A 20,838-nucleotide genomic window follows, 5' to 3' on the forward strand; every position below is an offset into this window, starting at 1 on the left:
CTGCCCTGCAACACAGCCATGTGACCTCAGCTAGCCAAAGCCCACTCTAAGTTGGAGATGAAGGGCATCTGGAAAAAGCTGACAGCACCCTGAGCCCTGAGAGGTATCCCATTTATCTCAAGAGTTCTCTCCCTTCTTCTGCAACCCTTGCTGTCAAGACAGAATCCTGTCTGGCAAGACATTTTTCCAACTATGGAACAACGGAAATTCCTGGCTCAGGCTGAGGCTCGGGGCTGCGGTGGGGATGGTAGACAGCTGGTCTCTTCCTGGGGAATGTCCTGGAAGCCAGACACATCCGGCCAGGAGGTGCCTGCCCACAGGAGACAACTGGCCTCGAGCAGCATGGGCCTGGCGTCTGATGCTGACAGCAGGCCAGCAGGCCAGCAGCCCGGCCTCTGGCCAGCCCAGTCCACAAGCTTCCTGCTGCTGCCCACCAAACACCACCATACCCAGAAAATGAGCCTTCTGTGCCCAGATGTTTGCTTTGAAGGCAACGACCAAAGCTACATGCTACCATCAGAACCCCTTAGCAGACAGGCCCCCCTCGGCCCCCTGGATTCTTTCCATTTTTAAATAATTAACTTGAATGCATTATTTGTTAAACAGAGCACTTAAAAGTTAAGCTGAGTACTTCACTGTATCTGTCTCACTTAATCCTCTTAAGCCCTTGTAAGAGGCGGGGGAGGGAAGGCATTGCTCTTATCCCCATTTCCAAGCAGGAACCGGGTCAGAGAGGGTAAGCCACCCAGCCAGGACCTCACAGCCAGAAAGTGGCAGTCAGGATTTGAACCAGGACTTCCCAACCCCACTCCACACACACTATCACTGTGTCGCACACTCCAGAGAGACATGCCGTAGCCCAGAATATCAACTACACACCAGAAGACTGGCTTACAGTAGGCCCTGAGAAAAGCAGAACGAGAAACTTGGGTTTGGGTGGCTTCTACCTCCTCTCCACCCAGGACGCATCAGAGACTTCCACGAAGGTGGGAGGAGCAGAATGGAGGGATGTGGGACCCCTCCTCAATGCCCAGGCCCACCCTCCCCCTTTCCTGTCAGCACTGGTAGTAGGGCACAGCCAGGCCCATCACCTGTGCTGCTGTCAAAACACGAGCCACTGGCCTAGGTGAGGCAGCTCACAGCTACTGCCAACTTTCAAAAAGACTGAAGGAAACCACTGTCTTCTTCCCCACCCAGAGGTCATAGTTAGCCAGCCCACAAGGGGCTCAGAGTCAGCCTTCACCCAGGTCTTTGTCCAACATCGTCCCCTAGCAGCCACGGGGATTCTTTGTACCCAAAGTCAAAAGATGTCTCCTTTCTTCAAGCCCTTCTGATGCCCCCTGGGGGCAGGGCAGAGTCCAAGTCCTGGCAGAGTGAACACCCACATGTTGAAGGTGACCTGAGCCTGGGTGGAAAAAGCCAGCACAGGGCCCTCCCTGGTGGCTGAATGGGTTAAAGCTTAGCACTAGGAAGCTAGTGGCAGCCACTTCAGAACAAGTTCAATCCCCAGCCAGGGAGGTGATCAAATGGCGCAGCAGACCTTTCCTGACCTACCCGCTGCTTCCCTCAGCAGTGTACTTCATTGATCTGCCTTTTCTGCGCTCTGCTTTGTCTCTGGTGATTCCTCTCACTGGCCCTACACCTCTGGCCTATACCCCAGTTCTGTATGCATAAAGAAATTAAAAAAAAAAAAAAAAAGGGCCAGCATGGCCACCTGCTCTCCTCCACAAGGCCCTCAGCCTCTGGAAACCTGGATCTGGGGTCGGGCCCCACCACTAAACACTAAAGGGGGCACTCTGCCTGACCTGTTTATGCAAACCTGCCTCATGCAAGGCCTCCCTCCCTCTGGGAGCTTAAACTTGGGCCCATGCCAGGCAGAGGCTGCCTATGTGACCACCCCTGTACAGCCCTGGGCCGAGGCTGTAACATGCGCCCCTGGTGGGTGACATGTCACACCTCACTTCAGGGGAGAGTCAGGGTTAAGGTTAACTCCCCCACTCACAAACTCCACTCTGCTAGTAGTCGACCTTCCCAAACACGCCCCTCAGGACAAAGGGCGCCTTTATGAGCCAGAGCATGGAGGCGAAGGGGCCTTGGTGATAACCTTCCTTTTGTGAACATCACTATACATATAGACTCATGGGCCTCACAGGAGCAAGACCAGGCGCATCCCATGTGACCCCATCAGAAGAGGATTCTGGAAGCTCATGCCTGATTCCGCCCCACATGCCTTTTCCCTTTGCTGGCTCATCTCTGTGTCCTTCTGTGGAAACAAACCATACTGGTGGGCAGGACTCCATGCTCGGTCCTCTGTCCTCCTAGAGAGCCATCGAGGCTTCAGACCTCGTCCCTGCCCTATCCTGCGCCCTTGCCCTCCCGCCTGTATTTTTCCAGCACACGCCAATCCACTCACATCCCGGTTCTCTGCCTTCTGTCTCGGAGTCACTCGCCTCCCTTCCACGTCCTCCCTGGGCGGGCAGGCGGGCGAGCACTCCTCCACGACCCACACTGTTCTACTTTGCTCTGAAGCCCTAGTCACCACCTGCCCCAAGCACACGTTCGCCCTCTGCCTCCTACCTCCCTACTAGAACGTGAGGACGGGGCTCTGGGTGCTTCCTTCACCACAGCACAATCACTAATGCTGTGGGGGTGCCCACGGAATGTCAGGGCAACGCCTGCATGAGCAACATGTCCAGCTTCCAGCTGGAGGCGATGAGGGCTGACCTCATCTCTCCTCCCCCTCTGAAGGACAGGCAGAGCCAAGCGGGGCAGGCAACCCATCCCAGACAGGAGAATGCGCTCACCTCCAGGAGCTGCGCAGCACTGGGCCGGGTCTCTGGGTTCTTGTCCAGGGCTGTCTTCAGGAAATCTCGGAATTGCGGGGACCTGGAAGGCCGATGAGGGCAGTGAGCTCTGAGCGGGGCGAGAGCCCAGAAACTCCCCAACTCACAGACTCCACTCTGCCGGAGTCGACCTTCCCAAACACGCCCCTCAGGACAAAGGGCGCCTTCATGAGCCAGAGCATGGAGGCGAGAGGCCTTGGCGATGACCTTCCCGGCTTCCCGTCGTGAACATCACTATACAGATGGACTCGTGGGCCTCCCAGGAGCAAGACCAGCTGGAGGTCACCAGCAAAACACGGCAGAGCTCGGTTTAACCCTGAACACCAATTCCCAGCCCAGCTCGGCGCCACGTGTTTGTGGGTGCTTGCTGTTCCCAGTGGGATCCGGCCGAGATGTCTATCAGGTTTGCTGTGACAGAGGCCCGAGTTGAGAACACAGAGGAAAAGGTGGCATAGGGGCCCATCCCCACAGAAAGGCCCCAACCTCTTCCCTACTCTGGAGCGCAGCAGTGACAGAAGAGCCCTGGTACCCAGCCTCCCCGCAACCTACCCGCACCGGCCCCAGGCAGGCCTCCTGGCTCCTTACCACTTAGAAGGTGAGAGCAGTGTGGGTGGGTCCGACTTGGCGATCTTGAGCAGGACCCTCATGGGGTTGAGCTCATGGTGCGGAGGCTCAATCTGGGCCATCTCGATCATCGTGATACCAAGGGACCAGATGTCAGCTTTGTAGTCGTAGGGTGTGTCCTTCATGGTCTCACACATCACCACCTCCGGGGCCATCCTAAACCAACCAAGGGACAACAGAGGCTGAGAACCTGGTCTCCACAGGCATTTCTCTGAGACTCAGGATCAAGGACCACCACTAGCCAGCATCGGGGAGCCAGCCGCACTCCCAAATTACTTTCCAGCCCAAAGTCCTCCTCAGGATGGTCTTCGCGCAGGGAGACGCCTTCTAAGCGGCTCCACTAAGTCCTGCTGCAGTTCTTGATACCTACCACAAGGTGGCAGCAGCAATCCAGAACCCAGAGTCCTGGGGAAGGGGTGGGTGGGGGGCAGGGACAGGGGCTGCCAGTGAGAAAACAGCAGCAGAGGGATAAGGGGTGACAGAGAAAAGGAGGAGGAATAAGAGGGGAGAGAGAGAGAAAGAGTGAGTAATAAGCAAGAAAAGAGTTTCCACAATGGGAAGTAGTACATGTAACAATCAGTTCACTGTGAAACTGAGGGCTGTTTTTTTTTTCGTTAAAGTAATAGTTTCAGAAAAGAAGGCAACATGATGGCCTAGAGAAGTCCAGGGGGAATTCAGACCAGAATTCAGATGAACTTACAGTGTTCATCTTCACACCTCCCCAGCCGCAGCCTAGTGCCTGGCAACCAAACTCTTCTTGTTGAAACAATCATGAGTTAATAAACCCTTTTTCAGGGATTCACTCAGTTGCAATGAACGGAAGCGTTTCTATGTGCAACATCCCGTGTAATAGTCACAGAACCCCTGAGGAGGTATGATTATGTTCCTGATTTTACAGATGTGGAAACTGAGGCACACAGCAGCTAAACAACTTGGTAAAGGCCAAGTGTATTTCATTTGTATTTCAGCAAGTGGTGGAGACTGGGCTCAAACCTACAGGCTGACTGAGGGGCCTGAGCCCAGCCCCACCTCCTCTACACTAGCCAGAGGTCGCTGGGGGAGCCTGAAATTGAACATTCAGTCCACTATTCCATTCCCAGAAGCTGCTTTACTCACCAGTAAGGCGTTCCTATGAAGGAATCTCGTTTTTGCAGAGTTTTCAGATTCTTGGCGGACACACCAAAGTCAGCTGCAAGATAAAATCTCAGATAGAGTGTTTGGTGGACATTCCTCCACCCTCAGCCCTGGGGGGGAAGCTGGGATGTGAACTTGGGGATCTACCTTCCAAATGAACAGATGCCTTTTTTTTTTTTTTTTTAAGATTTATTTTTAGGGCCTCCCTGGTGGTGCAGGAGTTAAAGACACAGCACTATCAAACTGTCCACAGCTACTGCAACATGAGTTCAATCCCTGGCCAGGGAGCTGTCCCACATGGTGCAGCAGACCTCTCCTGTCTTGCCCACGCTCCCCTCAGCAATGCATTTCAGTCAAACTGCCTGTATGCCTAAATAATTTTAAGTTTTAATAATGCATAAAAGAACTGGGGTAAAAGCTAGCAGTGTGGTAGGTAGAGGGGTTAAGAGGATTCACCAGATAGAATGGGGAGCAGAACAGACAGATCCACTGAAACATACCGCTGAGAGGAGCAGTAGGCAAGACTGGAGAGGTCTGCTGCGCCATGTGGGTCAGTTCCCTGGCAGGGGATCAAACTGGTACTTAAGTGGCTGGGGATAGATTCATAATGCTAAGATTTTAACCCCTGTGCCAGCAGGGAGCCAAAGATGCTCTTTTTTTTTTTAACCAGCAAATTAGTGATCACTGCAAATGTAATAAATATTTACTGCTGTCAGGATGTATGGAAATGTGTGCTTTACTACTTGCCAATGAGAATACAGCTGAACCTTGAACAGTGCTGGTTTGGACCGCAGGGGTCATTTGTCCTAGGATTTTTTTTTCTATCTGCAGCTTCAGCATTCAACCAACAGCATCATCTGTAGGGCATTCCACTCATGGATATGATATGGAAACTGGGAACAAGAAGGGTACACTGCGAGGGGCTTGAGCATCAACAAGTTTGGGAATTCACAGGGGTCCTAGAACCAACCCTCCAAGCGGACCGCATGAGATACATGGATTTAACATTATACATGGATTTTCAAAGATGGGAGAGGGTTCGGTATGCCCCACCCCCTTGTTCAAAGGTCACCTGTACAAACCAGCTTGGCAATAAACACACAGCTCTTCAAATCTAGTCAATCGCCCTCGCAAATAACGCTAGATATATATTTATGTATAATGAAGTTCATCAAATTTCTGCTATAATCATGACAGATTAAAAACAACCATAAAACATTGCTTCTCGGCCATTTGGTTACGGTCTAAGTGTAGTATCTGTGCTTAACAGTTTTAAAATGACTAATTGGTTAAGCTGTCGGGCAGTGATTTTGAAGCTTCTTTCATACAATATATAACGCATTCTGTCTTTTCCAAAAAGAATTTAAGATGGTGTATTTCACGCACACAGAGAAAGATAAACTAGGATCACCAGGTACCAGCTGTTTTACTGAACAGATTGAGAAGTATGACAGCCCCCACAGATGGAACAATCAGTAACTGAAATCAGTTTGGGAGTATTATTTATTCAAGTTTAATACTAAATTACACACAGTAACTCATTAATATTAAATATTTAATATGTAATGCAAATGTGTGTTTAGTATCTAATACAATCAAATATTTTCCTTACATAGTCATATTATAGAGTTGTCAGAGAAGGGGAATTTGCAGTTAATCACATGGTATAGTCAGAACTACGCCCATCCCAGAAAATGGCAAAACACATACTGGACAGACTTGGCGGAAATACTCCAGATTATTTATTACATGCTTGTCCATGGAGGGAGCCTAGAAATACTCCAGATTATTTATTACATGGTTGTCCATGGAGGGAGCCTGGAAGAGCAGGTTTCCTCTGTTTATCTGAATTCTGGGAGTTTGCGAGGATGACATGTGTGATTTTCGGGACCAAATCCAACAAAAACTAAGTTTTATCTTTAAATACACACCCAACACTACTAGTCCTCCTCAACACACCCACTGCCAAGAGAAGAACCCTGCCACAGCTGAGACGGTCCTCAGCCACTCTGGGGGCAAGTTTCATCCTGATGGGAAAATAAACTCATAGTGGATGGAGTCCTCTCCCTTCTCCCCCACTGCCCTGATAGAAACATAGGGATTTTTCCAAATACTCTTGAAGAACAGCCATTTACAAAACTGAATGTCGATAACGGCCTCCTTGTTTAAAAACACAGAAGCAGGAGGAAGTGACACTTTTGAGAGAAGTGGCAGGTTTGTGTGCCTGCCTCACCAGAAACTGCCAAGTCATCACAGCTGCCGCACTGGGGGTGGGGTGGGGTGGGGGGCTCCCGGGGTTGGAAATGAGCTGTTAGGCTCACAGTCAGGTCAGGAACTGGCTTGTTTCTCTCTTTCAGAGAAGAAAGCCCCTGGGAGTCAGGCACTAGCCAGGAGCAGAGAATACTGGGAGACAAAAAGTAACTAAGCCCTTGTCTTGGGAAGCTCCAAGTTGAGTGTTGCAAGTGAGACGACCAGCAGCCAGAAAAATACAGCAAATGCCTTCATTGCTCCAGGTGATGGAAAGATGGGCATATAGGCCTAGGGGGTCTGAAGTAAGGGGTGTGGACTCCTGAGAGCAGGGCCTTGGACAGGGAGGAAGGGAAGGAGGGGCGGAGGAGGGGAAGGGGAGAGGAGGGAAGTAGTTAGGGTAGGGAGCAGGCAGGGCAGGGCAGCAGGAGGATGTCGGCTGAGGCGAGTCACCTGTTCAGCAGATACAAACTGAACACCTACTCTGTGCTGGAGCCTGCTAGGCCCAGAGAGGAACCAAAATCCTTCTCCTGACAGGGTGGGTTCCACTAGTGGTATTTAAACTGGCCCTTAACTAACACCATGTCTTCCAGGGACAGATAAGGGCTAGCAGAGTCAGGTGGGCAAAGGGTAGAGGGTGCTGGCTGGGTGGTTATTTCAGACAGGGGGGTGAGATCTGGAAGATCTTTCCAGGCAGAGGAAACAGGCTGGCTGAATGGGTGGGGATGAAGAAGCAGACAAGGTGGGGGGACAGGCAGGGACCAGTTCACCAAACTGACACAGGATGGTGGAGCTATAGAACCACCTTGTAGGGTTGTGTAAGGATGGAAGGTCACTCGGCGTCAAGCCCGGCCTGTGGTAACCACTCCATCCTCTATTCCATAGGGCTGTGGGGCCTGTGAGTCAGCTGCCTGGCACCCAGTCAGTGTTTACTGGACAGCAGCTACTCCACTGGCCGACAGCCCTGGGGGGTTGGGGGGTGCAGTTGGGTGGGGTGGTCCTGGAACCTCCCAGGGTGGGAGCTATAGGCTCAGGTGCAAACTAGCAGGAAACTCAGGTGAGAACCCAGCTCTGCAGCTGACTGACAGGGTGTTGTGGCAGATCGCCCACCCTCTGGGCTCTTGGGTAAGAATGGGGGTGGGCTCACCTCCTCCCTGCTGGGCCCCCCAGGACTCCACACAGGCTGGCTGCCCAGCAAACACCGATGACATCATCCCAGAACTGTCTGGGAAGCAGTATTCACCTCATACCACCAAAAGCACCCTCCCTGTGGGAGGCTGAAGCTGCTACTTCTCCTAGTCCCCACCCCCTAAGGACCCTGCTGGCCCCTTCCAGAGAGGAAGCTGAAAAGCAGAAACCACAACTTTCATAATGCCACCACTGGTCCCTAGGCCCCTCCCTGAAGCAAGCCAAGTTTTGGAGGTAGCTGTTACTTCCCCTTCCATCTTGTGGGGCTCTGCCGGGAGGGAGGGGTGGCCCCTCCCCACACTCTAGGGTCTGGGGTTTTCCCTGACCTCGAGGTCCCCAAGCCTGTTTGCTCCCCAAGGAACCTTATGAAGGGTCTCCTGAGAGGTGGGTGGCTGGTGGTCAGGGGTTGCTACTATTCCAAAGGAGTTTTGCAGGCATGGTCTTCTGATGAAACCTCCTTCCTTCACCCATTTGAAACATGAAGCACAGGGAGGTGGGCAGACAGGGTCTCCCTATCAGTTTATGAGGAAAGAAACTTTCCTGCCTGAACCCCTGGCACTGTCAGACACAAACCACTGAACAGTTACTGAATGACCAGCCGCAACAGTCAGACTTGGCTAGACTGTCTTTATTCACACAGGTTCAGGAAAAACAAACAAGGAGTTTGTTTCATTGTCAGTCTAAAACTAGTCTGACAATAGCTGCATGCCACACAATGCTTCAGTCAGTGACAGAGTGACTACAGGATGGTGGTCCCAACAGGCGGTGCCTGCCATCCAGCCTCCGTGGGAGGCTGTCCCCCACCCCCGCAGCTTTGTGTAATCATACTCCATGACACTGGCACAAGGACTAAACCACCCAAGATGCATGGCCCCGAGCCTGTCCCCATCATTAACCCATCATGGCTGGACACATGGGTGCTTACGACAGCGTTATTCAAAAGAGTGAAAAATTAGACACTCTTGAGCTTGGTTGGTGGCTGGTTAATTTCGGCTCACCCCGGCATGGAGTAATATGCAGCCCTCAACAAGGATTAGGTTGCATTTTTTAAAAATATATGAACTTGGAAGTCTGTCCACAGAACAGTGGCCAGAATATGTTGATGAATAACTGAAATTCACTATGGAGCAAAAAGCGCATTTCAGCTATATCTGACAAGAGTGATACTTGCATGCTGTACAGGCTTGTCCACTCACAAACATGGACAAAGGTCTGGAAGGTCACACAAACTTAACAGCAAGCATTTCTCTGGCAGTAGGTTCTGGGTGGGGATAGCACACTGTGGGAGGCTTACATTTTTTTACTTTATACATTTTTTTTGATAAATGCATGCACAAAAAACTTAAAAGGCTTCTCTACCAAAGTTGTTTGGGATTTGTGGGTTTTGTTTTGTTAGTAAAACCCAGTGGGGGCCAGGATGTGGTGAGAGAACTCAAACTCCACTGGGGGAACGTAAAGCCAGCAGGCGAGGCACATGAGCTTCAGGTATTAACAAGAACAGAAGCACTACACCTCCCCACCAACTCCACTTCGAGAAGTCCACTCAAAGGTATGGAGAGAGGCACAAAGCCCCCATACTAGCATGCTCATCCGCACATCTGTTAGAAAATCATGAGAAGCCTAAAATCCAGCTATAGGGCTTCTATTGGCAAATTACGGTTTGTCAAGTGATAGAATATAAGAAAAATCGAGAATTGTGTTTCTAAGGAATAGTTAAGGACATGGGGAAAACAGGCTAATAGGATTCAATTTTTTTCCTAAAAAAAGTAAGCCTGGAAAACTATAAATTTAGCTAATAAAAACTAGCACTGGGCCCTTCTGGTTAAAGCACAGCACAGTGGCGATCCACAGCCACTGCAGCACGAGTTCCATGACCCGCCAGGGACGTGGCATACTTAGGGCGCGGAGACCTCTCCTGACCCGCCGCTGCTCCCCTCAGCAGTGTACTTCAGTCGGCCTGTTCTGCTCCCCACTCTGTCTCTGGTGAATCCTCTTACCCCACACCGCTGGCCTGTACCCCAGTTCTCGTATGCCTGAATAAATAAATCTTTAAAAAACAGACTAGCATTAAGGGAGAGCTGACCAGCTGTGCAGCTCTGTGCAAAGGGACTGAAGCACATCTCAGTCCCGCTCTGCTTTCCCTGCAGCATAACATCTGCATATACATTCCCGAGCATGTGATTTCTATCGCTGGCCCTTTGGAGCAGGGAAAACTATTATCTCAGAGGAAACTGAAGTTTAGAGAAATTAAACAACATGAGATGGCCACCAGTCCCAGGACTGGTGGGGCAGGGCTAAACCCCATGCTATTTACCTCTATCTGGTCTTAATTTCTGTGCACAGTAAAGAAGACTTGGCAAGGACGCCCACAATGGTACATTCTGGCAAGAGCAGGAGTGACTCTCCACTTCTTTATGGCTCTTATCATTCCAAACTGTCCACAGGACTGTATCTACATATTCATTCACTTAGGTATTTTTGCAGCTTACAAAGGCAATGCTACTTATCACATATTCAAACAGTTACAGATTAAAAAGGCTCTGTAATCCTAGCAGAGATAAACATGAGTTTCCTAAACAGAGCTCCAGGTACATTTATTTATATGAATGAAAATTATATATGGAAATAAAAATGACATATAATGTCTGCATATTTGCTACTTTAAAAAGTCACACTATTGGCCCTCCCTGGTGGCGCAGTGGGTTAAAGCACAGCACTGAGAAGCTGAAGCCGCTTCCGCATGAGTTCGATTCCCGCCTGCTCCAGAGGAGATCCACATGGCAAGGTAGACCTCTCCTGACCCGCCCGCTGCTCCCCTCAGCAGTGTACTTCGTCAGTCGGCCTGTTCTGCTCCCCACTCTGTCTCTGGTGAAGCCTCTCGCCACCCCTGAGCCTCTGGCCTATACCCCAGTTCTGTATGTACAAATCTTTTAAAAAAAAAAAAAAAGTCACACTATTTTGCTACTTGTTTTCCCCCTGCACAGTATGTATACACAGTATGTATTACAATTACACATCTTTATGAACTTACACATTTTCTACACCTTAATTTTTAGCAGCTGTAAAAGACTGCATTGTCTGACAATGCCACAGCCTACTTAATGAACCCTCTACTGGGGGTCACTGGAGATTCTTCTCATTTCTTGCTGCTACAAATACTGTTGCAATGAAGACCCTTGCCCTGATCTTTCTCTATGTGTATAAATATCACTGCAGCCACTGCAGCACAAGTTCGATAACCCGCCAGGGATGTGGCATAAAATTATAATCAGATAATTAAATAGACACTATAAAATGCATTATACATCCCACAAAACAAAAGCAGTGAACTTAGAATATATAAAGATACAGGTCTTCCTGGACTTACCAAGATAAACCCTGTTGGAAGTTGAAAATGTACCAAATCCACCTGCCTTGCCAGTCACCCCCTCAGTCATGCACCTGCCTTAGCTGTGCTCAGAATGCCCTTGACTATGGCAAGTGTAAAGCAAAATACCCCAATTCGAATTTGAAGTAGTGTTTCTATTAAGTGCATGTTGACCTCATACCTCCATAGAGCTGAAACATCAATAAGCCCAAAACCATCGTCAATGAGAATCTCCCATCTGTCCCCTAACTGTAGATGACCAAAAGAAGCCACATAAAAGGGACCTTTTTTCAGCCAACACCAAGTCAGTTAAAACCAAGCCACTGTCCAATGCAGTCTGCACCCTCCTTCTGTCCTGGACCTGGTAAGCTACTTTGGACCAATTGATCATCTGGCTTGGGCAGGGTTTACCCCGGAATTCTAAGTGGCTCTTATCCAGGGGTGGTGGGTGCCATGTGCCCCAGCAAATGTTTGAAAATGAATTGGGGTGGGCTGGTTGTCGTGGCAAATGAGTGTGCCTGCCATTTAGCGAGGGACAGCCAAGAACATTGCCCCTCCTCGCAGTCATCCTGTGAAAATGCCACCAGAGGCCCTGTGCACAGACAGTAGCCAGGCCCCTCCTGGTACAAACAAGAAAGTGATGCCTAAAAAGGCCTTGGGGGCTGCAGAAGCTGGAGAGGAGAATCATGGACTCCCCCCGGAGCCCCGAAGGGCCTCCTTCCTCTGGAAGCCAGCAGCCAGGGGTACGTCGTACACAGCTGTGGGGTAGCGTCCACCAGGGTACCCAAGAGCCTTCCCTTAATTACCCCTTAATTATGTCTCCCCAGGAGTGCCACTGAAACTGCCATCAGACAAGGCTGTGAGAAGATCCTACTGTGAGCTACACAGCAGCTTCCTCCTTCTGAGCTTAGCCGCCTCCTCCACAGAAATCAGGATCACATTTAGTCAACTGTGAAACTGAAAGGGTTGGTCTATTTTTTTATTTGTTTTTTTAAGGCTTTTGCTTTTCAGGCAACTAGATACAAGCCTTTGTTTCCTCTCCACTAGGCTTCCTATCCCCACTGCCTTCGTAAGTGCTCTCTTCTCCCACATAGCCCTGGTCTTTCCTGGTGCTCCAACGTCAATCATAAAGTCAACCCTTTGTTTTGTTTCTGCTTCCTACCTCTCCCTCAACACTGTGCCTCACTCACTTCCCTCTCCTGCTCTCTAGGCCTCTGTCTTGGCTGTGCCAGTCCATAGGAGAAGAGGATTTGTTTTTCTGGCCAGTCCCAATCCTCTCTTCTGCTGGAAAACCATCTCTCCCACCCACCCAACCACATTCCCCCGGGATGGGGTGGGGGAAAATCTGTATTTGCGGCAGGAGCTGACTTGTCCTCAGAGACTGACTACAAGCTAGGCCTAGCAGAGCAATCTTCCTCCCTTGGGTGCCACTGAATGGTTCCAGGCTCTGTTTCTGAACCAATCAAAGCCCTTCATTGGGTTTCTCAACGTGAAGACCAAATTGGTGATGTTCTATTCAGTCAGCCAGAGGGGATGCTGGGAAATGCAAAGGTAGGTCTAACCAGAAGTTTTGTGGTGGCTGAGAACTAACAATATTTATGTGTCAGGACACACCCCAATCCCAGGTTCTATCTCTCACCAACACAGTTCCAGACACACACTTTCTCCTGTCTGCTTAAAGTCACAGGAGACAAATTTTTACCATATGCCACCAAAAATCTGTAAGTGGGTAGTGGTTTAGCATGTGTTCCTTTAACTAGCTGTGTGAATTAATGTCTCTGGATGCCAAGACCCTCCTCTGTAAAATGCTGTCAGTGCCCTTGAAGGTTCAGCTGATACCTATCAAATACCAGCTCTGGGCATGGCTGCCAGAAGGAAAGAACCAGGACCCCAGCCGGCAGGTAGCAGCAATAATGGGTTGGGTCAGGGGGTGACTGGTTCCTGATAGGCTCCCTACACATGGAGGACCTTTAGGCACTAGGGTGCTGCAGGAGTCAGCAGTGGGTTAACAGTCATACTAATGACAGAAGCTACTGTCTTTAGAGCATCTACTAAAAGCCAGGCTCTGTACTGGGCACTTTGATTCTTAGGTCAACTACAGCCTCTGTTTGGAAGTGAAAGATCCCAGAAGTTGTAGAATTTCCCTCCCGTCTTCAAAGAAGCACCTCTGGGGAGAAAAACCTCCCACTGCTGCACCTCTATCGTGTGCTAGGCCCCCAGACATTTTGTAGGCATTTGTTTCACTCAGTCTTCCTGTAACAGGGTGGTCCCCAGGAAAAGGGGAGGTTCCAGGTTCCTTGCCCCACCCAGAAAGAGCAGGTGGAGATGAAGAGAAAAGAGAAGGAGTCTGGAGAAGAAGGAAGCAGGATGGAGACCCAGGAGACCTGAGGAAGCCACATGGAGCAGCAAACATGTGATGAAGAAACCGTGCTTGTTTCTTGGCCCTGGACTGGTTGAAAGAGATGTGGGTGAGAGACCTGTGGGGAAGTTCACTATGGCAGTGTTTATCTTGATTTTGATGTTGCTCTTTTCCTCCCAGATTTGTCTGGTCATTTCTGATCCTTTTCTATGGGTCCCAGCTAGAAAGTGCTTTAGACTTGTGGTCTTTCAGGCCTTGCTTTGGGCCAATCCCTTTTGGGTTGACTTTTGCCCACAAGGGGATGGGTGACTTCGGGTGTTTGACTTAAAAATTATATTCTTTGTCTTTTGTATTGTATACTCACTGTATTAAAGTTCCTTTTCATTAAAGCTCTTATGTCTTGTCTTGATGCAGCGGATAGCAGAACCTCCTTAGGGCAGGCAGGTTTGGGGGTTCAGGGGTGCCCCTCTCTCCCTGCCCTCTAACATTCCTTCCAAGTCCACAAGAAGAAACCCCATCCTGAGTTTGAGAAATTGAGGCTCCAAAGGGTACCCGAGTTCACCCAATGCTAAGCAGCAGCCCAGAACGAAAATACCCATTTTGGACTTCAAAGTCCACACCCACTTAAGATCCCAATTTTATCAGAAAATCCACACTTCCTTCCTTTTTCTGCACAGTGGAGTCCCACGAGACATCAAGAACTACTTCACATCCACCCAGAACAAGACTTGTGCTTTACTTGATAACTAATACACAAATCCCAGAAGTCCGAAAAAGCATAGACAGAATTGAACACTGGATGCAAGACACAAGCCTGAGGCCCCCTCTAGAACAATTGCACTCTTGAGCCCAGTGTACAGATGAAACAGTGTACAGGGGTTTAAACAGTTAAACACGTTCTCCAGCTGTGGGCAGAGCCCGCACTGGAAGCAGGTTTTGTGTGCCTAGAGCAGACTTCGCTCATCTCCCCCTGCTGCTTCCATTTATTTTCATCCCGCTTCTCATCTTGGTGGGTTCATCTTGGTGACACCTTTGCCTGGGAGCAAATTCCAGTTCTCTGGTACATCCCTGAGTTGCATAAGGGAATGGGAAGGTGTGCCTCAAGTCTAAGACTGTCCCCGGCAGGCAGGCTCCATATTCTGGGCCCCCAGGGGGAAGGATTTTCCAAAACAGAACAACAAGTCTCAGCAGGCAGCCACACGTCTGCTTCCAGAGCCCAGCAGAAACTGCAGAAACATGCAAACACTCAACTCTCCGGGAACTTTCTTCCCCCTTAATTAGCTTCCTGGCTTTCTTGAGTGACTTGACAAGTTGGAATTTGGAATTTCAATGCACCCATCTGCTTAGTCCTACCCTCCGCTGGGTTCTGAGTGGGATTCTGGAGTCGTTCAGCACGTCAGCACGTCAGCACCCTCCAAATTTAGAGGCTGAATGGGAGAACACAGCCTGGGAATGAGCAGCCCACTGGGCACCTCTCAGCCAGAGACTGAGGTGTGAGGACTTTGCTCCATCCTGTCCTCCCAGCCCCTTGGGCAACTGTGGGATCAGGGGGGCCCCCGGCCAAACCCCGACACTTCTCCCTTGTTCTGATCTCAGCCATCTCCATTCACATCCTCACTGTCCCTACCTGCCCTCCACCCCCCTACGCTGATCAAATGAGATGATGCCTAGAAAGTGCCTTGCTAGAGGCTGCACCCTGTAGAGTGCCAAAAACCCAAGAGAAGGGTGTTGCTGGTTTTATTATCAGCCCCCACCCCATGCCTTTCTGCATCTCATCTCCATGTCTCTGCCCACAAGGCTCCCTCTTCCTGGACAGCACTGGTTTACCTGGCAAATATGTAGCAACCCCCAGAACTCAGCTCAGATTCCCCTCTTAGAGAAGTCTCTCCTAAACTCCTACCCTCCACCCAGATGGGGCACAAACCCCATCCCTGCACCCTCTTCCACCAGCACCAGCTGTCTCCTCAGCCCCAGTGCTCCCACCTGTGCCCACTCGCCGGGGCACTCCGCAGGGGGAGGACTGAAGCCAGCTTCTCCTCCATTCCCAGAGCCCAGCACAAGGCTCAGCGCCCCCAAACAGCTCACACTCAGTACACGCTCTTGCACACTTCAGCTGAGAGAAGGGGTGAGTTGAAGCCGCAGGCCATGGGGGCAGAGCCCCAGGAACCACAGCCCCTGCCAACTGTCATCGTCTTTAGAACACAGCATGGTGTTTGACCCTCTCATGCCTGGCATGAGAAGCTCACATTGCCAGCAGAACCAGGCCCGCCCTCTGGACAAGAAGTTTCTAAGGAGTTCCTGGGTGGTGCGCCAGTGCCACCAGCCACCCTTCAGGCAGTGAGTGGCTAGAGCTGTGGGCTTCAACACGTGGCCCTCCAGGCCAGCAGCTGCAGCTGGAAGCTTGTCAGAAATGCAAGTTCTCTGTTCCCAGCCCGCACACCCGCTGGGGCTGTTCCGGCTATCTGAGTGGCAACAGCCCGCCAGAGAATCGGAAACACTGACTCTGACAACCCACCAGCCCCAGCCTAACCTGTCAGCTCAAGTACTCCTGGATATGAACGCAGCGATGAGACCCCCCTCCCCCCGTGGGGCAGCCTGGGTCGGCTCAGCTCTGTCCCCAGGGCCCGGGGTCACCCTCTCAGCCACACCCTGCCATGGAGGGTGTCCCTGGCCGGACGGTACCATTTCTGTCCCAGCTCAGACAACTATCTTGAGGGTCTCAAACACAGGGGCTCTCTGACACATTTTAAATGTTCCTTAGAGAGATGGAACTGTAATTGGAGATACTACTATGCCAAAAGCCCAGGGCTGAGGACGGGGGATGATGAAGAGAACAATGTTAATAGAAAATGCAACTGAAGTAATAGAAGTGACAAAACTGTACCAGCTGCCCTCCCAGGTGGTGCAGCGGGTTAAAGCGCAGCACTGCAAGCTGGCTGCAGCTGCTTCCATGCGAGTTCGATCCATGGCCCCGGAGGTGACCACATGGCACGGCAGACCTCTCCTGACCTGCCCACTGCTCCCCTCAGCAGTGTGCTTTGTCGATCTGCCTGTTTTATACCCCACTCTGTTGCACTTCTGGCCTGTACCCCAGTTCTGTATACATGGATAAATAATCTTCAAAAAAAAAAAAAAAAAAACCAAAAAACAATTCAAAAAAAAAAAAAAAATTACACCTACAGCTAACAAGATTCTAATACCGCTTTCTCTCTGCACATGTGACCTTGCCAGAGATGTACCAGGGGAATCTGGGATGACGCCCAGGGTCAATATCTGGATAATGAGATTGAAGGCCTATTCTGGCTTTCTCTTCTAAACCTCTCTGGGCTATGTAAGCTTTGTTTAATAAACTGACATTATCTCTTCGACATTATCTCTTCATAACAATAAAAACCATTACAGGCATATTATCGAGCACTGTGCAGTAAATATGAGGAGTTCCAAGTGACTGTCTCCAGCTTTGCAAGCCAGAGAATGCGCTGGGCAGCCTTGGATGTGAGATTCTGGTTTTAAAGATGGATTAAAAATGCAGACATCCCAACCCATGCTACAACTGATGAACCCTGAGGGTGTGATGCAAAGCGAGATAAGCCGCCAGATGGGACAAATACTGTGAATCCATTTGTGCGAGGCTCCCAGTGTGGCCGGCTGCACTTGCAGAGGGGAAATGGGAGGGGCAGGGGGCTGGTGTCCAGTGTGGACATGGCTTGGTGTCTCCGAGAGGAAATGAGTCCTGGAGAAGGGCAGTTACACACAGGGTGAACACACTAGTGCCAGCTGTGCACTTAAAATGGTGATGACTATACATGTTATGTTGTGTGTATTTGACCACAATTTAAAAATAGCAAGAAGAAGGGCGACCCCCAAAATAAGAGATTATGACACGTGTGCCTGATGTACTAGTTTGCATTCGGAAATGGACACAGGGTCATGTTGATTCCCCCAACCCCCCCAACCAACCATTCTGATGGAATTCTCTCGACGGGAACACAAGAAAATAGATTACAGCGTCCACCCCAGCGGCACCCTGGCCTTGTGCTAGGTGAAGGGCTACCCTGTGTCCAGTGGCAGGCTGGGCATCCCTGGCCTCTACCTTCCTTCCCTATATGCCAGCAGCCTCCTCTCCACTCACCTTGACTAAAGATATTTCCAGATATTGGCAAACATCCCCAGGAAGACAAAATTATCCTTGTCAGGAACCACAGGGTTATACTAAGCCAATAAGAATTGTGCGCTCAGCGGCCAAGGGGGTGAGGTCCCCACACCTATTTCCTTCTGCTGAGAAGCCAGGTGACACCCCAGCAGGCCACTTACCCAGCCTGATATCTCCCTCGAGGGTCATCAGCACATTGCCAGCCTTCAGATCCCGGTGGATAATCTTCTTGCTGTGCAAGAAATGGAGGGCTTCCAGCATCTGGCGACATACAACCTGAATCTGGGGCTCAGTGAGGCCTCTGTCCAGCTCTAGAAATAGAGGAAGGAAGAGCTGTCAATTCAGCAAGGGCTCCCTGCAGTAAGTGCATGTCAGTCCTGCCAGTCCCAACACTAATGAGCTCCTGCTTGACCTGCTCCCTTCCGAGCAACTCACACACCACCCACTGCACCCTTACAATAGCCCTACGCAGCAGGCACAATTACTATACCCATTTTACAGTGGAGGAAAACTAGGCTCAAGGCCGTGGCTGCAGAGCTCAGGCTCCTAAATGCAATCCTGCTAAGAGGCAGAGACCCCTGGGCAGGCACCCAGAGATAGGTGCTTGGTGCAGGGCACAGAGCGCGGGGCATGGAAATCCTGCGCAGCACCTGGAACGGAGCAGGATGCAGGTGCAGGAGGGCAGCGAGCAGCTGTGCCTGGGCAAACTGGGAGGCTCCCCAGAGGAAGAGACACAGCTGCCTGTGACGAAGAATAAGTGTTTGAGGGGGAAAAGGTGGGATCAGGATATTCCAGGTCAAGGAATTAGCAAAAGCAAAGGCCTGGAGGCTGATGTGAATTAGCTGGTGTGAATGAAATTTCAGCTGGCTGTCGAAAGGGGTGCTGGAGACGAAGGAGAGGCTGCAGGACCATCTCTTAGATGCTCTTGTGTGCTCAGAGACACACCCAGGGATGCGCATGGCCACATACAGCCCAGTGTCCACTTAAGGGCATCTGAGTCCTTCTCTGAGCAGGTGTGGCTCAGAGTATCCTGCACATGGAACAGCATGTGCGAAGGGTACAGTTGGCTGGAAGGGAAAGCAAGTTGAGGTCCAAGCCAGGTAGGTAGGTAGGTAGGTATGGAGGCTGCATTTAATCTGAAATGCAAGGGGCAGTCCTCAAGCAACTCGAAGCAAGGAAGAGACACAATCTGATGGTCACTTTTTAAAAATACTCTCCAGTGCACTGGAGTGAAAACCTTGCAAGGGAGAAAAGAGCAGGCAGGGGGCTCAGTTGTCAGGGTGGTCTAGGGTTAGGGCCAGAAGGTGCACAGGGAAGAGCAAACATTCTCCACTCAGTGGGTTAGGGCGGGAATGACAGAATGTGGGAAAGTGGATACAGTGGGAGGAAGGTCGTGAAACATTCAAGATAGGATCACATGCTCATTGCCTCAAAGTCATGGTCATTATTCAGTCTTGCTGCCACCCACTCTGGAAAGCCCAGCCCCAGAACAGGCTCTTGAGTCAGGGATCCCTCTCTCTGAGGTCCACAAATGGTCCTCCTACCTACAGCCTCCACTCAGTAATCAGCCTCAGAGCCTACAGGGACCTTGGGGTGTGCCCAGACTGAGCCTGGTCACAGGTGCTGGCTGCCTCTTAATAGCAGAACAGTTTCTGGCAAGTCACTTCCTCTCTGTCTCACTTCCTGATCATGATGATGGGCTATGTAGGCAACGTTCATAACCCTGATAAAGCAAGGTAATTCTCAGCATGGAGAATAGTCAGTAACAGTGATTATCCCGGATTATCTGCAACAATTTTCAAAAATTGTGCTTAGCTTTGTACTGAGCTGTAACTGATATAGGCATGTCTTATTAGTTTCAGGGGTGGAGTATGTGTCAATATTTGTGTATGGTGTGAAATGATCACCCTAGTAAGTCTAGTCAACAGCTGTCACTATATCTAGTTACTAAAGGTACTATTTGACTCCACCCATTTCATTCACCCTCACCTCTGGCCACCACCAATCTGTTCTCTGAGCTAGGACCTTGGTTTTTTATAGATTCACAAACAAATGAGGTCATTTCTGGCTTATTTCACTAAGCATAATGGCCTCAAGGTCCACCCACATCGTTGCAAACAGCCAAGATTTCTTCCTGTTTAAGGACTGAATAATACTATGTTGTATATATACACACCATATTTTTTCCACTTTTCACAGTTTTCTTATTCATTCACCACTCATGGACACTGAGCTTGCTTCCACTCCTTGGCTATTATAAATAACGCTGTAATGAACATGGTGAACATATGTGCAATGTCTTTCAAGTTGGCGTTTTTATTGCCTTCAGAGGTAAAATTGCTAAATCACAATAGCTGTAGTTTTCATTTCTTTTAACCAGTTTAACTTTTATTAGTAAGAAAAAAACTAAACTCAGGAAATTGCTTTGTTCTAACAATCTAGTACAAAAGTAAAACTTTCTTCTCTTTATTAGGGCTTAGGTAAGGACTATCCATATACCAGTTCTAAAAAAAATGGCATATTAGAATATCTAGTAAAGTTAAGTAAATGGAAATAAAGAAAAGACATTAGATATTGAAAGTCATGGGGGCTTCTCCCCCTAGAGATCACAGGACTTCCTTTATCTTCTTCAGGGTACCTCATCTGCAATCATAAACATTTCATCAAAATCAATCTTATTGCACAACCCTCAGAGGAAAAAGCTGAGTAATTTTCACAGGCTCACTGTAAAGTTCAAGATCAAACAGGTGTTTATTTTCTGTGAATGGGACATAGAACACACACACAATGGTAGTGTTGTCAATTACTTTTCCAATTATTCCCACAATGCCAGAGATTATCGAGGGGCTCTGTCAACTCACTGGCTCTATTTTTTTCCTTCTTCACCTTAAAGAACAAACATTTCTGGGCCCTCCCTGGTGGC

At 49.8% G+C, this 20,838-nt stretch overlaps 1 protein-coding gene across 1 annotated transcript in view; it reads right to left on the minus strand.

Annotated features, from left to right (window-relative positions):
• Nucleotides 1-20,838, minus strand: part of STK10 (serine/threonine kinase 10) — a 111,695-nt gene that overhangs the window by 36,834 nt on the left and 54,023 nt on the right. The window contains exons 4-7 of the mRNA XM_004679219.2: nt 18,077-18,226; nt 4,584-4,656; nt 3,429-3,623; nt 2,805-2,886 (exon numbers count right to left, since the gene is read on the minus strand). Coding sequence (XP_004679276.1) covers nt 2,805-2,886; nt 3,429-3,623; nt 4,584-4,656; nt 18,077-18,226 — 500 coding nt within the window. The remainder of the gene's footprint in view (nt 1-2,804; nt 2,887-3,428; nt 3,624-4,583; nt 4,657-18,076; nt 18,227-20,838) is intronic.

Source organism: Condylura cristata, unplaced genomic scaffold (assembly GCF_000260355.1).
Source record: "Condylura cristata isolate star-nosed mole 26May11 unplaced genomic scaffold, ConCri1.0 scaffold00008, whole genome shotgun sequence".
NCBI lineage: Eukaryota > Metazoa > Chordata > Mammalia > Eulipotyphla > Talpidae > Condylura > Condylura cristata.